General features: G+C 43.3%; 4 protein-coding genes across 4 annotated transcripts; all 4 read right to left on the reverse strand.

Moving 5' to 3' along the window:
* Positions 1-284: 284 nt before the first annotated feature.
* CCR75_003672 (uncharacterized protein) lies at positions 285-3,453 on the reverse strand (the record flags this gene model as incomplete). Its single annotated transcript, XM_067961766.1, has 4 exons — positions 285-1,308; positions 1,366-1,778; positions 1,844-2,788; positions 2,851-3,453. The coding sequence occupies 4 exons, from the start codon at positions 3,451-3,453 to the stop codon at positions 285-287; spliced, it is 2,985 nt and encodes a 994-aa protein (XP_067821765.1).
* A 6-nt stretch (positions 3,454-3,459) lies between these two features.
* On the reverse strand, positions 3,460-9,313 carry CCR75_003671 (uncharacterized protein; the record flags this gene model as incomplete). The annotated part of the gene is made up of 4 exons (XM_067961765.1): positions 3,460-3,558; positions 3,620-4,246; positions 4,315-5,700; positions 5,780-9,313. The coding sequence occupies 4 exons, from the start codon at positions 9,311-9,313 to the stop codon at positions 3,460-3,462; spliced, it is 5,646 nt and encodes a 1,881-aa protein (XP_067822053.1).
* Positions 9,314-9,320: 7 nt separating this feature from the next.
* Positions 9,321-13,339, reverse strand: CCR75_003670 (uncharacterized protein; the record flags this gene model as incomplete). Its single annotated transcript, XM_067961764.1, has 2 exons — positions 9,321-12,791; positions 12,860-13,339. The coding sequence occupies 2 exons, from the start codon at positions 13,337-13,339 to the stop codon at positions 9,321-9,323; spliced, it is 3,951 nt and encodes a 1,316-aa protein (XP_067822054.1).
* Positions 13,340-13,884: 545 nt separating this feature from the next.
* Positions 13,885-16,944, reverse strand: CCR75_003669 (uncharacterized protein; the record flags this gene model as incomplete). Its single annotated transcript, XM_067961763.1, has 1 exon — positions 13,885-16,944. The coding sequence occupies one exon, from the start codon at positions 16,942-16,944 to the stop codon at positions 13,885-13,887; it is 3,060 nt and encodes a 1,019-aa protein (XP_067821615.1).
* Between the last annotated feature and the right edge of the window lie 528 nt (positions 16,945-17,472).

Here is a 17,472-nt window from a genome sequence, read left to right on the forward strand (position 1 = left end):
ATTATGACGTGCCCGCCTACACATGTAGTGACGAATGTGGGCAGTAATAAATCATTTTTTTCTCGTGCACTACATCGCCAAGGCTACGTTTTTATGTCGGGCATCTCCGCCCCTGTCACAGACTATAAACACTGTGCTTGTGGCTACATTGACAATGAACGCTTTTTATACGTTTACAGGTAAAGGTCAAATTAGATCCATGTAGGTCGTCTTTAAAAAATGAGTGTTTGATGCCATTCAATCATACTAGATAATACTAGATAAAGAATCTGGCTGTATCATGCTTAAACTTGTATACTCGCATCTCCAGCTAGCAAAAGTCGGAGATGGTGGCTTAAATGCCGCCTTTGCTGTGGCGGCAGTCGAAAGTGCAGCCATTCAGCAGAGGACGATGTCTTAATGCCCAAATCAAACATGGTAGGCTCTTGCAGACTTTCTTCAACTGCCTCAATTGATTTTAATGAAGTTCGAATCAACACGACTTGATTCTGAGCCTTGGTCACCCCAACGACATAGACGAGCTCTTTCGAGCATACGACTGTCACTTGAGCTAATGGACGTGTTACATCACGTGGCAGTAAAAGACCTCGAAGCGAGTCGTTTTCAGGACTTTTCGGCTTCTCTTCTATGATGCATTCAGCTTGATGCTCAAGCACGAGCTGACTGTTCTCATCCGGGATGATCCACACACCGTGCGCGAAGACTAAATAGCTTTCAAACGCATTTGATAGCACTTTCAGCTTGTAACGCAGAAGTTCATTTGGTCGAGCGTTGACGCGCGAAGGAGAATCATGGAGCTTTGCGCGATTTTCTTTCAATCCATAAAGCAGTCCGTCTGAAGTCATCGACACTAGTGACGCAATGCCTCCCACCGGTTGGGCGACGATACCCACCAGCCCCATGCCAACACTACCGACCACATTTCGAAATCCAGTATCGAGACCTTGCATCTGGCGTTCTTTATAAATGGCGATCGGTGTAGTTACTAATCCTGTTGCTGCACCGACAAAACTTGAGCCTAAAGATTCGAGACCATCGGCAACTGCTGAGGACAAATGTGTTGGACGCGAGTAGTGGCGTTTTCGAAGCTGGTCTGCTGGAAGCGTGACTTGATCCATTGTCCGTGAGATTGAGTACGTGAAACCAGACACAGAAGTAAGTACTGCTGCGGCTGTGTGGCTTAAAAAAGAGGTAAACCCGCCAGCCACTCCTTTCGTGAGAGTCCATGGATTGTAGCCATTTCTTGACGCAGTAAGTGGAATTTCAACTAAATCTTTGACACCCTGGCCGAATCTCCGGAGAAAACCCCTACGTTTAAAGTCTTGTCAGCCTTAAAGTATCAAAAACAATAAAGTACCCACTTACGCTGGGTTGCCAAGAATGTTCAGCGACATCAGCAACATCGGAGAGCAGACAATAGTGTCGACCACGTAGTTTGCTGCCACATCCTTGTACAACTGGTCGGGGAAGGAAAACACCTCGCGCATTTTCGTACTTCCGAAATGCAACGGTGTGCAGTCAAAACTGTTGAGCACCGGAATTGAAACGCGCGCAGTGATAGTTACTTGAACATCACTAATTTTGAGCCATTCGATATAAACTTTTCGCTGTTTCGTAATCACTGAAGACTCGTACGCATGCAAGCTCCAAGCATCAGTATTTTGCAAAGTTGTCTGAATGAAGCTTTCATTCATCGCACGACATAAAGCCTTTCCTTCCCTTGCTGCAAAGAATGGCTGGATGAAAGCGTTTAAATGCGTCAAGATATCGTCTTCCACCTACACAGATAAAAATAAGGTCATGATTATGCAAAGCCGTAACGCAACTTTAAAAATGATTGAACCTGAATAATGGCAGGAGATATTTTTAATTCAATGCTGTGATAAAAAGATGGAGTTGTTATCGAATCCCACGTATCCGCAAAAATAATTCTTGTAGTAATGCATGGACTCTCGGCGCTTTTTGGTAGTTTCTTGTTAAGTAACTTTTGTGTCAAAGTACTCAGCCTTTCATGTTTTCTTACGCGATCCAATTGAAGTAAGTTGTTGTCCTTATGGGTCTTGCGGAACGAAAGTAGTAACGGAAAATTACACGCTTGTACAAAATGCCCTACTTCAATATGTTCAATCGAAATATATAGAGAAGTATACGAACGAATGTGCGACAGATAACCTAAGCGAGAATTGTGACGAGACGCTTCTGGTGGATCTGGAGCTGTGTTAAATATAATCGACACGTCATCGCATGAAAATTGTAAAATGTCGGGATAAAGCATCATTCCCGTCGCATCCCGAACAGTATCGTGCTCATCGCAGAAATGAAGCAAGAATTTGTCCAAGATCACGCCAACTTTAAGAAATGATTGCGTACTCTGATTTAAAGGCATTAAAGATGCCACGGAAGGTACCACCAAAGGTGGCATTGAAGTTGACAGACTATCACGTGACGGATCCTCAAGACAAGTGATTGAAATAAGCCACGACCCTGCTCGATAAAAGCTCATAATCAAGAAAGTAAGTCCTAACTCAGCCAATGCGCTACCCTCGTTCTTAGTGAGTGATGCGAATTGAATTCCTCCTATTTGCCAAAGAGAATTCGACCACCCATATTGAGGAGACCCAATCTGATAACGAGTGCGATCCTTTGAATTAGACCTTGGCATTTTTGAGCGATCTTGAGAAAGAGAAGAAGCCTCAAGCCATTCACTAAAGTGCAAGCTTTCAGCATCGGTCTTTTCGTTGTTGGCAAGCAATTCTTTTGACTCCAAACAATGTTGCTTCGCGATAGCCTAAGCACAACATGAATTAGCATCAGCAGAGCTGTTAGCCAATTACGCATATCATTCATTACCTGCAAGCTCCAATCATATTCCAGATAAAAATTTGAGCCAATACCTTCTGGATCCGATGGAAAGGACACGTTGCGAATGGCTAGCAAATGTTGCCACTGATTGTGGATGATCAAAGGTGGCTGGTGATCCTCAAAGAATAAAACATGTATCGAACTTCCTCTTTGGGTTATGGTATAGGTGAGCATTTTGTGTCTGAAGGCATGGTGGCGGATCAGCAATCGTCTCCGGTACGTTGTCGTTGACGGTGATGGGTACAGATTCTTGAGCACGTTAGCTGGAGCTGATGATGATGTCAACGATTTTCCATCTGAAGCGAGACCAACATAAATTTTCGGAAGCATTACCGCTATCTCTTCTGTCCATCTATATCCGTCTTCCGCTAGAGTTATTCGGAAGGAGCATGATAGTGTTGCCATTGATTCTTGCTTCGCTTCATTATATTCGACTTTACTAACACTTGGATGCCTTGTTAATTTTGAGCTTAACCAAGACTTCACATCCGCCGTAATATTGCGTTCGCTTGCTTGTTTGAGCAGACACACGGGAACGCTCCAACCTGCATTGCAACCCAAAACCATCTGCCGAAGACTATTGTTAGCCATGAATGCTTAACATGTTGAGACTTTGAAATCAATTACCGATTCTGTAATGTCTTCAGCAAGCGCTTGTCTTTGTCCATCCGTAGGAACGCATTTAAGATCATAATCCTAATTGATTCGAGTCAGTTTTAGACATTTCCACACACAAATTATCATTACCACTTCTTACCGTCGCGTTTATGACTACAACCAGGGGGCGAATGATTACCTTCAAATACCCACCAGAGTTTACTAATTCAATACAATAAGCACTCGCTAAATTTCTCAGCTTTGCTTGCGAGGATGGAATTATAGTCGGTTTAATGTCGCCTTTCACATCCAGTAAGACGTCAGGGGACCAGCTCAATTGGTCAATGACACTGCTTGGGGCTTCGGTAATTGCGATTGCAATCACAAGGCAGTTGCTTATTGCTGCAAATCCAATTGACTTTTCAACTCCAGAAAAAATTACCTCTAGAGCCCCATCTTGATGTTTAAAGGAACTTCCAACTTTTACGTTCAAATCACTTGGCGTCATATTAGCAATACTCAAGATGCGCTCTATTCTGATTTGTATCACTGGTCCACGATCACTGTGGAAATTTGCAACTACTTTGCAATCTTCAAAGTCGAAAACTTGATCCTTTCTATCATCAACAGAACAGCACTGCAACAAAAATTGATGTGCTTCGGGAGACTTACTTGTGTCACTTGGGTCCTGCTCACAATTTAGTATAACTATAATAGATTCGAATGGATTGATTGTCGAAACGCGCTTATTACTTGTAGGACATAGTTTTAAATCGATAAAGATTTGCTACTCAGTAGAAAATTTCAGGTCGTTAGTTAGCAGCTGAGTATAAAAGAAGTAACCGAATATTTTACCTCTTGTGACAAATGGAGCTCTACCGGTGTATCAATCATATTTGATACACTTATTGCAGGCCACAATGACATTTCCATCCACGTATACCGTCCACTTACTTGCGGACGTGCGAAATCAAAGTCATTGGGGAGCACAGTCTTACACTGCGCCCGAGCAAACTTTGTCCAGGCATAATGAGTAGGCTCTTCATGATTTTGAGGTTGGAGAATTGTGAGTTGATATTGAGATTTTTGGAGAGACTGTGCTTCATAATCACTGATTTTCACAAGATCGAACTCAGTGGGAAGTGTCTCATCTAATTTAATATCGCACGAAGAGCCACCATGAAAAGCAAGAGTAATTCCTGCCACAGATTCAGCCATGATACGAGCGACGCTTCTTTCACTCTGTGGTTTAGCTAAAAGAGTACAAGCCGACCCATCGAGCGAAATGCAATGGAGGTGGTGAGTTGCAGGAGCATGTTCTCTGTAGAATTCGTCACGTTTTTCACAATTATATGTGTAAGCTTCCTCGTTCACTTTAACACTCACAGAGAAGTCGCAGTAATTAGAAAAAGTTAGTGACGAGCGAAGCGTCACAAGCGTTTGCAAATCCATAAGCTCTACACAAACCCATATAAAACCGTGGCCACCAAAATATCGGCCAGTCACATCATTGTCCTTGATTCTACACGGGTCACACCATGGGTAATTTTCTGAACTTTCTTGTGAAATCTTTTTTCGGGGATCATTTAGAGCAAAGCTAAGTTGGTAAAATGGAATGCTTGCTAAGGAAAGCCAGCTATACGCCGCAGTCGTATTTGGCTTCAGATGCAAGCACTCGAATGTTCCCTCTTGTCGATACCAAACATCCACACCAAGTTGATTAACAACTTTTATGCGCATACTGGATAAATCTTCGTCTGGATTAGTTGCAGAATTTTTTTTAGAAGATTTCAGATCATTTTGTAGAAGCTTCGGAATCGCAGAAAGTACGAGCATCGAGGTTCGATTCAAGTACAAAGAGACAGGGCCAACAAGCGTTGAGACTTGGAATCCTTTCGAAGAAAATTCGATCATTGCATCTATGGTCGTGCGCGGGATAACCAAGACAGTGAGTAATTGAGCTATATTGTTGAGATACACCTGTAGCACAGAAGATACTTGTACACTCAAGCATCTCGAGCCAACACCACCAGAAATTCCACACGAGATGTCAGTATCGTTAAGTTCAGCTGTAATTATATCGCAAGTGTCATTTTCAGAACCAAAATGACTTGCTGACAGCAGAACTTGTGAGAATGTAACTCTTAACACTAAACTCTGATAGGTATCGCAGGTTAAGATAGAATGTAATCGCAACGATGAAGCAAGCAAAGCGTTTACTACGAGTCGCTTTTGTTTGTTCTGGATCGGAACGCAAAAAAAATGGGAAATTAGCTCAAATAGCCTTAGCTAGGATCAACCGCACTTACTAAGCACGCACCTCAAGCTCCTGTTCACTATGTAAAGGAGCTTTCCATCTTAGTTCCCAGATTTCCGACGAAATGTCATTCTCTAATGTGTACGTTCTTGCTAGTGCACCGAGATCGAGCATTTTCTCGTGGTGCCGTGTCTGCTCGATACTCACATCGAACCATTGGCTGACGATGTTACCAAAGCTTTCAAGTTCGCTGGCAATGTCCACGTCGTCAGAGGCTACGAAGGGTAAAACATGTTCCCATGGAACGTAAAATTCAATGACAGTAATGTAGGCGGATTTCATGCAATCCCAGTATCTTAATTGACAAAAAATGTCACAAAGCCGACTCGTACTATCTTCTTGGTCCTGGTTCCATTTATAGGAGGGCCACCCGCAAGGAACCCCGTTTGGAGGAATGGGCACAGGTTGAGCCACAATTCTAAATATTTTACGTGGCATGTGGTAGCACCAACGCATCCCCATCCAACCGTGCGTCAAGTTGACTGTTTTAGTGTAGCAAGGCCGATCTTCAATCGATACGAGATCTATTAAATCCCATGGCTTGTTACAAACTTCGAGATATGCTTTGACGTCGACTAATTCATCGGATGTGATCGAGTCTATATGAATACGAAGGTTTTTGCCGCTAGTTAGGGGGGTATAAGTCGATAAATTACTTTGTGTTTCAATCAGAAGCGTTTCTGTAAACACCAGTTCCCCCGGCAAAGGCCGACGACTCTCTACCATCCGCTTCAAGTGTTTAAAATCGTCTGTCGAAGTATCGTCAAAATAACTTGACGCTAAGCTCATGCGCTCTATTGCGTCACTTTCATTGCACGAATCCGATGACCCTTTCACTACATAACCGGAGTATGTCTCACTACTTGACAATAGTGATTGTAAAGCGCTCAATGAAAACGAAGAGAATTTAATGCAAAGTGCTATAATTTCAGTTTGAATCGTGGTGCGCACAATTTCAGTGTACAAGAGACAGACTTCTCTATCGCCTGCGACGACTTGCTCTACCATTTGGTCCTGGTTACCAGTGACTTGAAAGCTACAGTCTTGTACTAAGCGTTGAGACGCAGGCGCATTACTTATATATTTCAAATATTGCGGATAAGTGCTCCAAGTGGGCGTCAAAATTGAGCCGACTGTGCTTTTTTGAAAGCGGACTTCGACAGTAGGCATGTCATCGGACGTGTAAAGGCCAACTTTGTCTAAACTCAGCATTACCTTCAGGGTGGGGATAGCGACAAAGCAATTAATCTCATTGATGGCAGAGCTACGAAGATGCAAAGATGCTTCATCGATTCCGATCCCTATGCTCGCAAAAAGCTGCCCAGTTTTTATCCAAACGCCACACTTTTTCTTACTGTCAGCAACTTGTCTCCAAAACGATATCACACTCGGAGCAACAAGAATCTTTAAGCTCCACCTTTGCGTAAACACAAAGGCCTTGCGATGTATAGGTGGATTGCTTTTCTTGCTTAAAATTTGCTTCCCTGCGAAGAAGCCAGGAGCGTAAAGTTGGGGTTGTAGAAAATGAGCTATCGATTGAATGAAGTGGTGCGACACGTGAAATTGATAGGACTGCACGTCTAAAAAGAAAGTCCTCTCGCTTTGGCCACCACAAGTCCATCGCGCAGAAACCATCTTCTCTGGATAATTTTCGATTGCTAGTTGCCACAAGCTCGGCTCTACATTGGCTCCAAAAATTACTTCTTCTGTTGAGGCAGAACTAGTCTCAAGTTCGTCAGTCCGATGGCCAACAACCATATTTTGAATAGAAGCAATCCCAGACAAGGTTGAATAGTTATGCACAATGATAATTGATCCAACACGAACATGAACAGATTTATCCATATTTTTCACATTGACCTCAATTCCATCGCACGAAAAAGCCAATTGTTGCTGTTTGGTGTACGTAAGTTCATCACTTGAAATTTTTGCAAATCGAACTGGCGTCAGCTCTACAGGCATGATGGCTTGGATTGATTGTCGAAAATAGATTATTCCCTGGCTCAACCTTGCGTACCGCTTATACAACATATCAGCAGATAAAGTATGCAAGTTAAGACGCAACTTCGTCAAAGCGATGGAAGCTGAAGTTCTTGGATTACCGTCCAGGCCTTCAATATTAGCCATACACTCCTCTTCAATACTGCACGTCACATTGAATGGTTCCCAGAATGCATTTGCATTAGCAAACTTAGCTGAATGTCCTGCTACAGAGCTTAAAAACAATTCAAATGGTCCAACGACAGGATGATTACTCGCCGAATAAGGTATTTCCGGATAAGACTCTATCTCGGCAATAGATCCAGAAATTTTGCCAGCTCTACACGCAATTCGAAGCTGCGACTGGCCAAATCGTTTAGCTTGGACAGTAGGTCGCCTTGGAAGAATTCTGGAATTAAAAGGAGGATATCCTAATCCTTCCAACGAAATATTATTGCGCACTGCGGATGCCATAGACATCGATTCGAGAACTAAGCAAATATTTCCAGGTATTGGTGACCGTGATGAATAATCCATAAGCTTTTCGTTTGGAAGTATTAAGCGAATTTGTCCTAATAAAAGCGAAACTTCAACATTTGCCAAAGATACTGTTGGCGGAGAAGCACGAAAAAAAAACGAGGGCTCCTGTCGATCAGCAGGTTTGCTGATTTCTGGTGCGGTCGTATTAGGCTTCATGTACCCGCTATTACACCCTTCAAATACTGCAGCTAGACAGTACAGGCTAGACGCACTGACGGAGAAGTCGACACTATCTATAGAACCTGCGAAAACATGATACGGAAGACCGGCTTCGCTATAATTGCGGTAAAATGTTGACAATAGTGGAAACGTCTGAGGATGTTTTGTTACCGCAGGATCGTTGCAGCTTACAATCAAAGGAGCTTCCACACATCTTAGCTTTTTGTCCGCTCTAGCTTCAACACATTTCGTATTTACTTCCTGAAACATTTTTGTGATAGTGCTTGTCAAATGCCAAGATAGCATAGCAGGTGGTAAGCACTGTCGCTTAGTTAACATGCTGGTATCGGAAACGCGCAAGGCCTTTGACAAGCACTTGAGATCATGCAAGTTCATGCAGACCAAAATGTTCATAAATGCATGCTCCGGTATGTTTAAAAATTTACCAAATTTAGAGCGTATGGTATCGTATAAATGCCTTTCAACCACTTGGATGGCGCCAACGGATAACTGGATATCACGAAAAGAATTATTCCTGCGTGAATAAAGATGGTGTCTGGTAGGGTGCTGGTTGCTAATTCGAGCAGCTACACTAATGTTATGCAACTTGCCATTTATTTCCGCTCGAAAAGGTATCATTTTGTGTTTTGAATGGCGATAGATGTCAGCCGCAAAAACAAATGTTCCATTGTCAAGCTGAGCACCAAGTCTCCAATACCAGAGACCACACAAAGCCCCTTTATCGCAGTTTTGACCTTTCTGCGAGTGAGAAGTATCATCGATCGCACTGGCACTAAAAAAGGCTCCTAAAAAAGGAACTTTCACAAGATACATAAGCTTGCAGCAAACACACAACATATTGGCATTAGTAAAAACAACAGTTGACATTCCTTGGAATTTTAGATGAGAGATTGTAAAGATGGCATGCGTGTGACTGTACCTTAAGGCGAGAAAGTGATGCTTGCATGCTTGATGCGCTGAGCGTGACATCGGTCGCATAAGTTTGTTGTCCATTGACAAGCCTGTGCGTAAATCCCGCAGAAACATTGACTTTATCAATGTTGAGTATCAATGGATCTGTAAGACCCATAAGAATTCCACTTTTAGAAGCATATAACACTGCTCCTTTTGAGACGAAGTCGAGGTGTAGAGTTCCCCCAGACTTTACGGAATCTGTTGCGTCAGCTTTATTCTCGGTTGATGATAGCGTTAATACAAGAATACCTAGCTGGAGTGCTTCATTAAGACGTATGTCAGCACCACCAGCTTTTAAGTCAATCGTAAAATTCCAGCCTGTCAAAGATCTATCTGCTATAGTATCATCTTGAGTGCAATGTTCCTGGCGCACCAGCTTATATTTCAGGTCATCACGGCTCGGAATTATAGTATTAATCAAGTAACAGACTTTACGTGTTAGCTGCGTTAAGCCACAAAGATCTATGTGAACGTGTGCAAGCTGTCCTTGGACACTAACCTTGCAATGAGCACACGTGGTTGTAAGCAGATCTGAAATCAAAGCAAAACGTCCAAGCGATTTTAATAAAGGCACACCATTCAGTCTACCAGATGACTTTTCCTGTACCATCTCAAACTGTACAAGATGAGAATTGACGTTCGAATTTTTATAAGGCATCGCAGCAGCGCCGCCTTGAAGAATCATCTTGTAACTGCCTTCTACTTTATTTTTCCAAGTGGCACTGACGGATGAGATTTCTCCACGAAAGGATTGACGCTGAGCCATCAGGAGACGAGGTCGACTAATAACAATCCTTGAGAAGCTAATTTGACATATCTCAATCTGGAACAAAGCTTGCGGTTGCTTTGGTACAAAAATCGTATTAGCCCATGGAATAGGATATCCTAGAGGACGTGCTATACGGTTAATTGAAGTGGTAATATTCTCGATAGCAGGCAAGCTGAAATCAATTTTTGCCTTGATCAGACTTGCGAGGAATTCGTTGCTGTCACCTTCATCAACACAGTTTTCTAAAGTTGAAAGGTCGAATTCCAGCAGTTCTAGCAAAGATACTTTTGCAATTTTGCTTTGTGCTCCACCTAAATATGCGGTTAGAGTACCGAGCTGTAGCCGGCTATCACTGCTATCGGTCCGAAAATTCCCCAGCCACGTAAAGTCACTTCCAGATACATTTAGGTCACTACACGCATCTATTTTAACGGAAGTGTCACCTGAACCTGCACTGCTAGGCAAACGAATGTGCACATAATATCCTGTGATCAATTTAACATCGTTCCGTGATTTTTTTGGAGGCATCACACTCTTCAAAGCTGGCGTAGACATCTCATTACAAATCCAGATTGAATTGTTCAAATCATTTTTATTCTTGGGCAGAAAAATTGACAAGGACTCCAGAATTATCAAACATTTAGCAGGATCCACTACAGCTTGAGCAGCGCCGAAAGATACGTCCAGCACATTTGAGACTGTTTCATTATTTCTTTGAAGGTCAGGTAATGCTACGTGACTTTCATTAATGTCATAGATATATGCAGAGCGCATGCGTAAAGCTGAATAAATGCTTCGGCGCCAACAATCAGATTTATCAGATGGAGAGAGTGAAGCTGCTGGACAATGATGCAGCATATAACGGCAAGATATGGCGATTAATTGCGGCAAGAGCAATTGAGTGAGGTTTTCTTGTGCGCCTACGCCTGGATTGCGGTGTGTTTGATATTCAAACGCAGCTGCAGTCAGGGCACGTGCAAACGTTTGAGAAAATGATGTTGCAAAACCAGCGAGTGCCCAAGCTTTCGACGCAGCATTCAAAAGAATCACGTTATCAAGAAGCTGTTCCTTGGTTTTAAGTGAACTAATTAAATTTTGGCAAATTTCAGATATTGTGGATACCGGAATGCATCGAACAGTCTGGCCATTCCATGTCATGGAGCATTCACACTGTGCATTCGCGAAATCAAATGAGCTTTTTCTTTTTCGATCGGCTTTCAAGGACTTCCAGACAGGAATGTCAGCATTTTGCCTTCCCTTTACAGTTTTGAGACTTCGGTTTTCACGCTCACAAAGACGCACTGTTTCCTCGTCAAAGAATGAGTTGATGAAATATGGGTGCGAAACGCAATCATAGAAACATCTGTTATCAGTAGTTCCCCAAGTCAGCAGCATTTCTTCTTTTTTGTATTTCACACTGTCCATATTATCGCTGGTTGTAGCAGACATAGTTTCTACTTTTTCAATTTCGAAAACCAAATTCGTACCGCATCTCTCCTGTTCTCGCGCCAAAAGTAGCTCGAGTACTACGTAAGTCAACTTCGAGTGAAGGATCGGCACCGCTGGTCGAGCAATCTTATTTTTTCTGGCATTAACAGACACCTTGACCATGCCAAGATTTGCAACAGGAACAAATTCTTCACGACTCTCCGTAGTCATACAATCTTTGTTTTCCACGTGCTCTCCTGCTTCATGCTTGCGCAGCGTCAGAATGGCGGAGCTAATGAACACTCGCATACAAGATGTTTTCGTTGTGGACATGTAATCATCGTTGCCAGTTTTACTTCCCGGCGATACGCCTCGCAGTAAAGCTGCTCTTGTTTCAGCAAGCAATTCGGTGACTAACGTGTCCTCTTGTTCGTTGTCAGCTGTACCTAAAGCGTTTATTACCCAGCTCAACCACGATACATGTTTGTTGGCGTTGCTGTTTACTTCCTGCGCTTCCATCTGATAGTTGAAAGTTGGACCAGCTGAAGTGTTACCGGCTGCAGTGGGCTTATCGTCATTATTCCCACAGTTGTGTATTTTTGAAGACGAATTGTGAGTTTGGAGTAATTTGTAGCTAGCGCTCCGTAATAATTGATTCAGCATCTCTAATTGTCTATCACTAATAGAAAAGACCAGTTCGCCGATAAAAATGTCCACCTCATACACGGGACTGAGACTTGAGCGATAGCATGAGTAGTAGTAAAAGGGGTCATACATCACGGAGGGTTTGTGCATAAAACTTTTATCCAAATCAATGCTTTTACGGCAATTATTGACATCAGGATGGTGTTGGCGCAAAGGAGAATTTGGATTGCTTCTCTGATCAAGTGGTCCTGACACTGCGGCTTTAGAAAATAGCTGCACCTTAGCTCGCATCGAGGCTGACGTTCTGCTTAGTATCGGCACTTCGTAACCAACAACCTTGCGTCGAAATGAGTATTGACTTGTGAGTTTATTTGCATTTTTTTCACTCGTGTATCGGTCAAGAAAAATTGTCACGTCTTTAGCATCCATTCCCTTGCAAACAATTCTCCGTCCTGTCTTCAGCTCCTCAAAAGCGCGTTTCCAGCCATTTTTTTCGCTTGCAGAGTAAAAGTCAAGCGCCTATCGTGTAGAAGAAATGATAATCAATACAAACACCGATTCTGGACTCAAGACCATTATTGACATACCCCAAGTGCGATGGAAAATACAATGTCATCGTGTTCATACTTAAGAACAAGATTGTTAACCTGAATGCTGACATTGGCTAGAATTTTCTGTAGCGTATCGTGAATCCACCCAGACTTTGGCTGGTCGATTTCAGTCTCAATTGCAACGGAATCGCCAACAGAGACGGGAGTGGCTGTGCTGCTTCTGGCCGTGAGAATGAGTTCGATCGTATAAAACTTCACCTCAATCGGCTGAGAAAGGAGCTGAGTCCACGGGATGTGGATGCGAAGCTCGCGGATGAATCCACGAGAGAAGTCGAAGCTTGACGGGATCTCAAGGCTCTCGCGTAGCACATGACGCTTGATCTCTAAATCATTGAGAACTAGGTCTCCCCCAAACAGCCCCAGACCTTCAAGCTGGATGCCCTCTATGTATTTTCCTAGGTAAAACTGCAAATTTTGCGCAATGTAGCCTCGCAGCGGTGACAACAGATCTAGCATTCGAGAATACTCAGTGCAATGATTCGTGCAACTTTTTTAGTTAATTTTAACATAATTACCAACATTCCAACAATCCGGGTCTAAAATTTGAAAGCTCGCGGTAGAAGTATCGCCTATTTTCTTCAAAAAAAAGGATGTTCAACGGAAGCTGTGCCCCAGCATGTACTTTATTTATCGATTGCACAAAATTATCGAGCTGCATACGATGTTTTTTTCTTTTTTGGGGCGGATGAAAGGCTAATTAATGAATTTTAATCTCGTTATGATCAAGTTTGCTTCACACAATTTTTGCAAGTGAGAGCACTTAAACACTGGGCTGACACACTTTTACTGCATGTGCCATGCACGTGCAATGTAAGGCGCATTGTGAACCGTTCGATAAACGTCGCCTTTCAACCGTATCGCACTCATAGCAGTACAAGATTATTAGAGGTAGCCTGATTCCATTAATTCTACGAAGAGAGCGTTGAACGAAGCTAAGAATTGTCTTAAGCTTGTGTTGCCACGTTTTCTGAAAAACATACCCGTAGAAGACATTATCTAAATTATTTTTTTTGTCCTTTATTCTTGCTACACGTAGCACGCTTGCGATCGTGTTTCGTCTGCTCGATGCGAAAGCGTATGGCCGCTAATGGGGCGTAGCTTGCATCATCCATTAAAGGATACATCGCACGACGCAAGCTATTGTACATATCTGGATACAAGCTTTCCTCCAGGCCAAGCATTTTCTTGACTCGATGACGTTCTTTAGGCTCTTCAAAGCAAGCAGGACAATTTTCATTTATGACGGGAAGACGAGAATCATAGGCAAACTTCTTTAACTCAATCTCGCGCACGTAGACCAGCGGACGAAGCACTTGCACATCATGCTGATCATTCCAGTACTTGGCCTTCATGGTGCGAAGTTGACCATTGTGCATCGCTGACATGAAAAAGCTCTCGGCCAGATCGTCAAGATGCTGTGCCAGTACAAGTTTGTTATAACCGAATTGACGGCAACAAGTGTACAAAACGCCACGCTTCATACGTGCACAATAGCTGCACAGCGAATCCCCATTCATCTCAGAAGCTGCGCGCTCAATAATGTCTTCCGTTAGGTAGTGATAATTTACCTTAAGCGACCGCATGTAATCTTTCAATGGACTTGGATCAAACGAGGGCGTCTGTGGGTCTACTGTGGCGCATGCCACCTCAAAACGCACAGGAGCTCGCTTTTGGAAGCTTAGAAGCACGTGCAATAAGCTCAAAGAGTCTTTGCCTCCTGACACACCCAATAGTAATCGGTCACCTTCTTGGATCATGTCCCACTGCATCATGGCTTGACCTACTGAGCGCAACAGCTTTTTTGGCGGAGTTGGGAACAAATTATTTATAATTGCATTTTTAGTCATTGTAGACGCTGTTGCTTGCGCTGTCACTTCAGTTGAGCTTGACGACAGTACCTCACAGTGAATGAGGTTGCAATTCTTGAAGCTACTTCCAGAATCTAAGCTATTAGTAATGCGAAGAGGATACTTACCTCCGATCATGCGTCCGGACTGCTGATTATTTGTTCGTGATCGGGATTTTACGTGAATACTAGCAGTCGCTGACAAAGCAATGTCGCACGATGCGGTACCAGCCGCAGGACTACCACTTATCAAGGTCTTCCATTGATCCTTCAGCTCTCTTGTGTGATATCGTGCAGGCTGGTATGGGCCAAAAATAATTTCAGTTGTGATTGGTCTGTCTCTGCTTTGAATCGCTTCTGCTGCTTCAAAAGGATAGATAAACCATCGAAGTGCTTCCTCGTCAACATCTAGCATTGAAGTAGCTGATGCTGCTACTGCATGGGATATTCCATTCATCATGTAAATTTCATCTGCTAAACGACGTGCATCAGCCAGGTTTGCCATTCGATGGGCTGACAGTGATTCTTCGTCATCAGCAAGTTCCAACGATCGAGTCTTGTCCTCAAGCGCCGTCGCGAAATGTGATAGCCATTTACGGTCCGGAAATTTGGTAAAACGGCTTCGATGCTTCCATGCACCACTTTTATGATTAAATTTATACTGGGGCAGAAATTTCCAGCCATCCGAAGCCACAAAATTTACAGCTGCAAGCAAATAATCGCATTCTGCCGTATTCGTGAAGAACGGAAAGCTCATACGCGTGAATCCAGGACGCAAAATTTCTTTATTATCAAGCAGTGCCCGTTCGAGTGCGAGGAGATTTTGACGTGTAAGACCGAGCAATCTAGTAGCATACGGACCAGCACATTGACAGCCACCTCGTGTCTGAATGCCAAAGAGATCGTTCAAAAGTGCACATACAAAGTTGTAGTGTAAGAAGCGGTCGCGAAAACGCACGAGGAATGAAAAGATAGGAAGTTGCGTCACACTACTGTCTTGACGTCCCAGTAGCACAATATTCTCATTCGCTTGAAAAGACTCGCGAACGCGCAGTACTATGCGTCGCTCCAACTCCGTGATGTTCGTTGCTCCCACGCGCTGTTTTAGCTCAAACGCAAGTCCAATTCGAATGCTTCCTAAAATATCCGGAGTGCCACCTTCCTCACGCTCGACTCGATTCGACAAATATCGATGATCCTTATCTGTTACAAAAAATACAGTGCCACCGCCAGGGACTGTCGGTACCGCGTTCGTAATTAGGCGCTTCTTCACAATTAATACGCCGGGTGATCCAGGTCCACCAACGAACTTGTGGCCCGAAAAATATACGGCATCCTTGTAAGCAAATGAACGATATCGCTCGTCTGTCACCACAGGATTCATGTCAATCTTAACGTACGGCGCACACGTAGCGTAGTCCCAGCAAGCAAGTGCGCCATGTTGATGCAAAAGCGCTGACACTGCATTCACATCCGCGATCAAACCTGTCAAGTTCGACGCTGCTGAAAAAGCCCCGACCTTTAATGGACGATCTGCGTAGAGAAGCAATTGCTCCTTTAATGCCTCCAAGTCAATCTGTCCATGCTCATTTTCAGATATCGTTACAATCTCGGCAGCACTTTCGCGCCATGGCAACAAATTTGAGTGATGCTCAAAGGGACCCACGAAAATGACGGCTCGATAACACGGAGCGGCGTCGTAGCCTGGGTGCTGGAGCCCCAAAGCCTGTACAAGCTTGTTTACAGCACTAGTGGTGCCTTGACCTGTAAATATTACGCAATCCTCGGCGCCGCGACCCGTGATCTTGGCGTTGACAGCCTGCGCTACAATCTGGCGCGCTTCATGGCGAAAGCACGTGGTTTGCAAGCCCGTTATGGACGTCGTGGTGTGTGTATTCCCGTACAATGGCATAACCTCTTTATTGAGATAATCCTCGATGCACTGCAGTGGTTTGCTGCTGGCCGTAAAGTCGGCGTAGCACAACGCGCGAGGCCCGAATGGAGAGTTGAACAGCGTTCGGCGACCGACGATGTTGCGTGAAATGAGGTCGACAGTCTTCTCCGTTAAACTATATAGCGGCTGTTCGAACGTCTGATCAAATGACGGGTGTTCCTGAAAGAGAGATGTCAAGTCCTCCTCCAGCTCCTCGCAGAAGAAGCGCGCAGACCCATAATTAACTTGCTTGCCGTTACTATTAAATGGACCGGAAGCCATTCGTCTGTTTTTGATGATTTGCTTTTTATCAGTCAATTAATTTTGGGAATAGATGGCAAATTCGCTAAATAAGCACATTCGATAGAAAAGCACTCGGATTTACATATAAAAATACTCGACTCGTTGTAAGAGCATTCACCAGTCACAAATCTCCAGCAATTGTAACGGGCATCTTATACTAGTACTGATGAGTACTAGTTAACCATATATTGAATACAGTGTAGGTAGGATGGCCTCAAAACTTAACGTACACTGTAACGGGGTGTATCGTTACATGAAATTAACAATAAAAGATTGTTAATTAATATTATCCAAAAGGTAGATAATATTTGGAGGAAATTACTTTAAATAGTAATTCCCTGGATTCTTATCCATAAATAGGTATAGACCATTATGTCTATTTATTCCGCAGACTAATCAGCTGTAGAAGTAATCAAAGAGAGTTACGAGATAAGATAGATAAGAATTCATTTACATGTTTAGTATTAGTTTATAGTTAAGACAACATTTACAAAGATAGATTAACAA

The sequence above is a fragment of the Bremia lactucae genome, linkage group LG2, assembly GCF_004359215.1.
Source record: "Bremia lactucae strain SF5 linkage group LG2, whole genome shotgun sequence".
In the NCBI taxonomy this organism is placed as follows: domain Eukaryota; phylum Oomycota; class Peronosporomycetes; order Peronosporales; family Peronosporaceae; genus Bremia; species Bremia lactucae.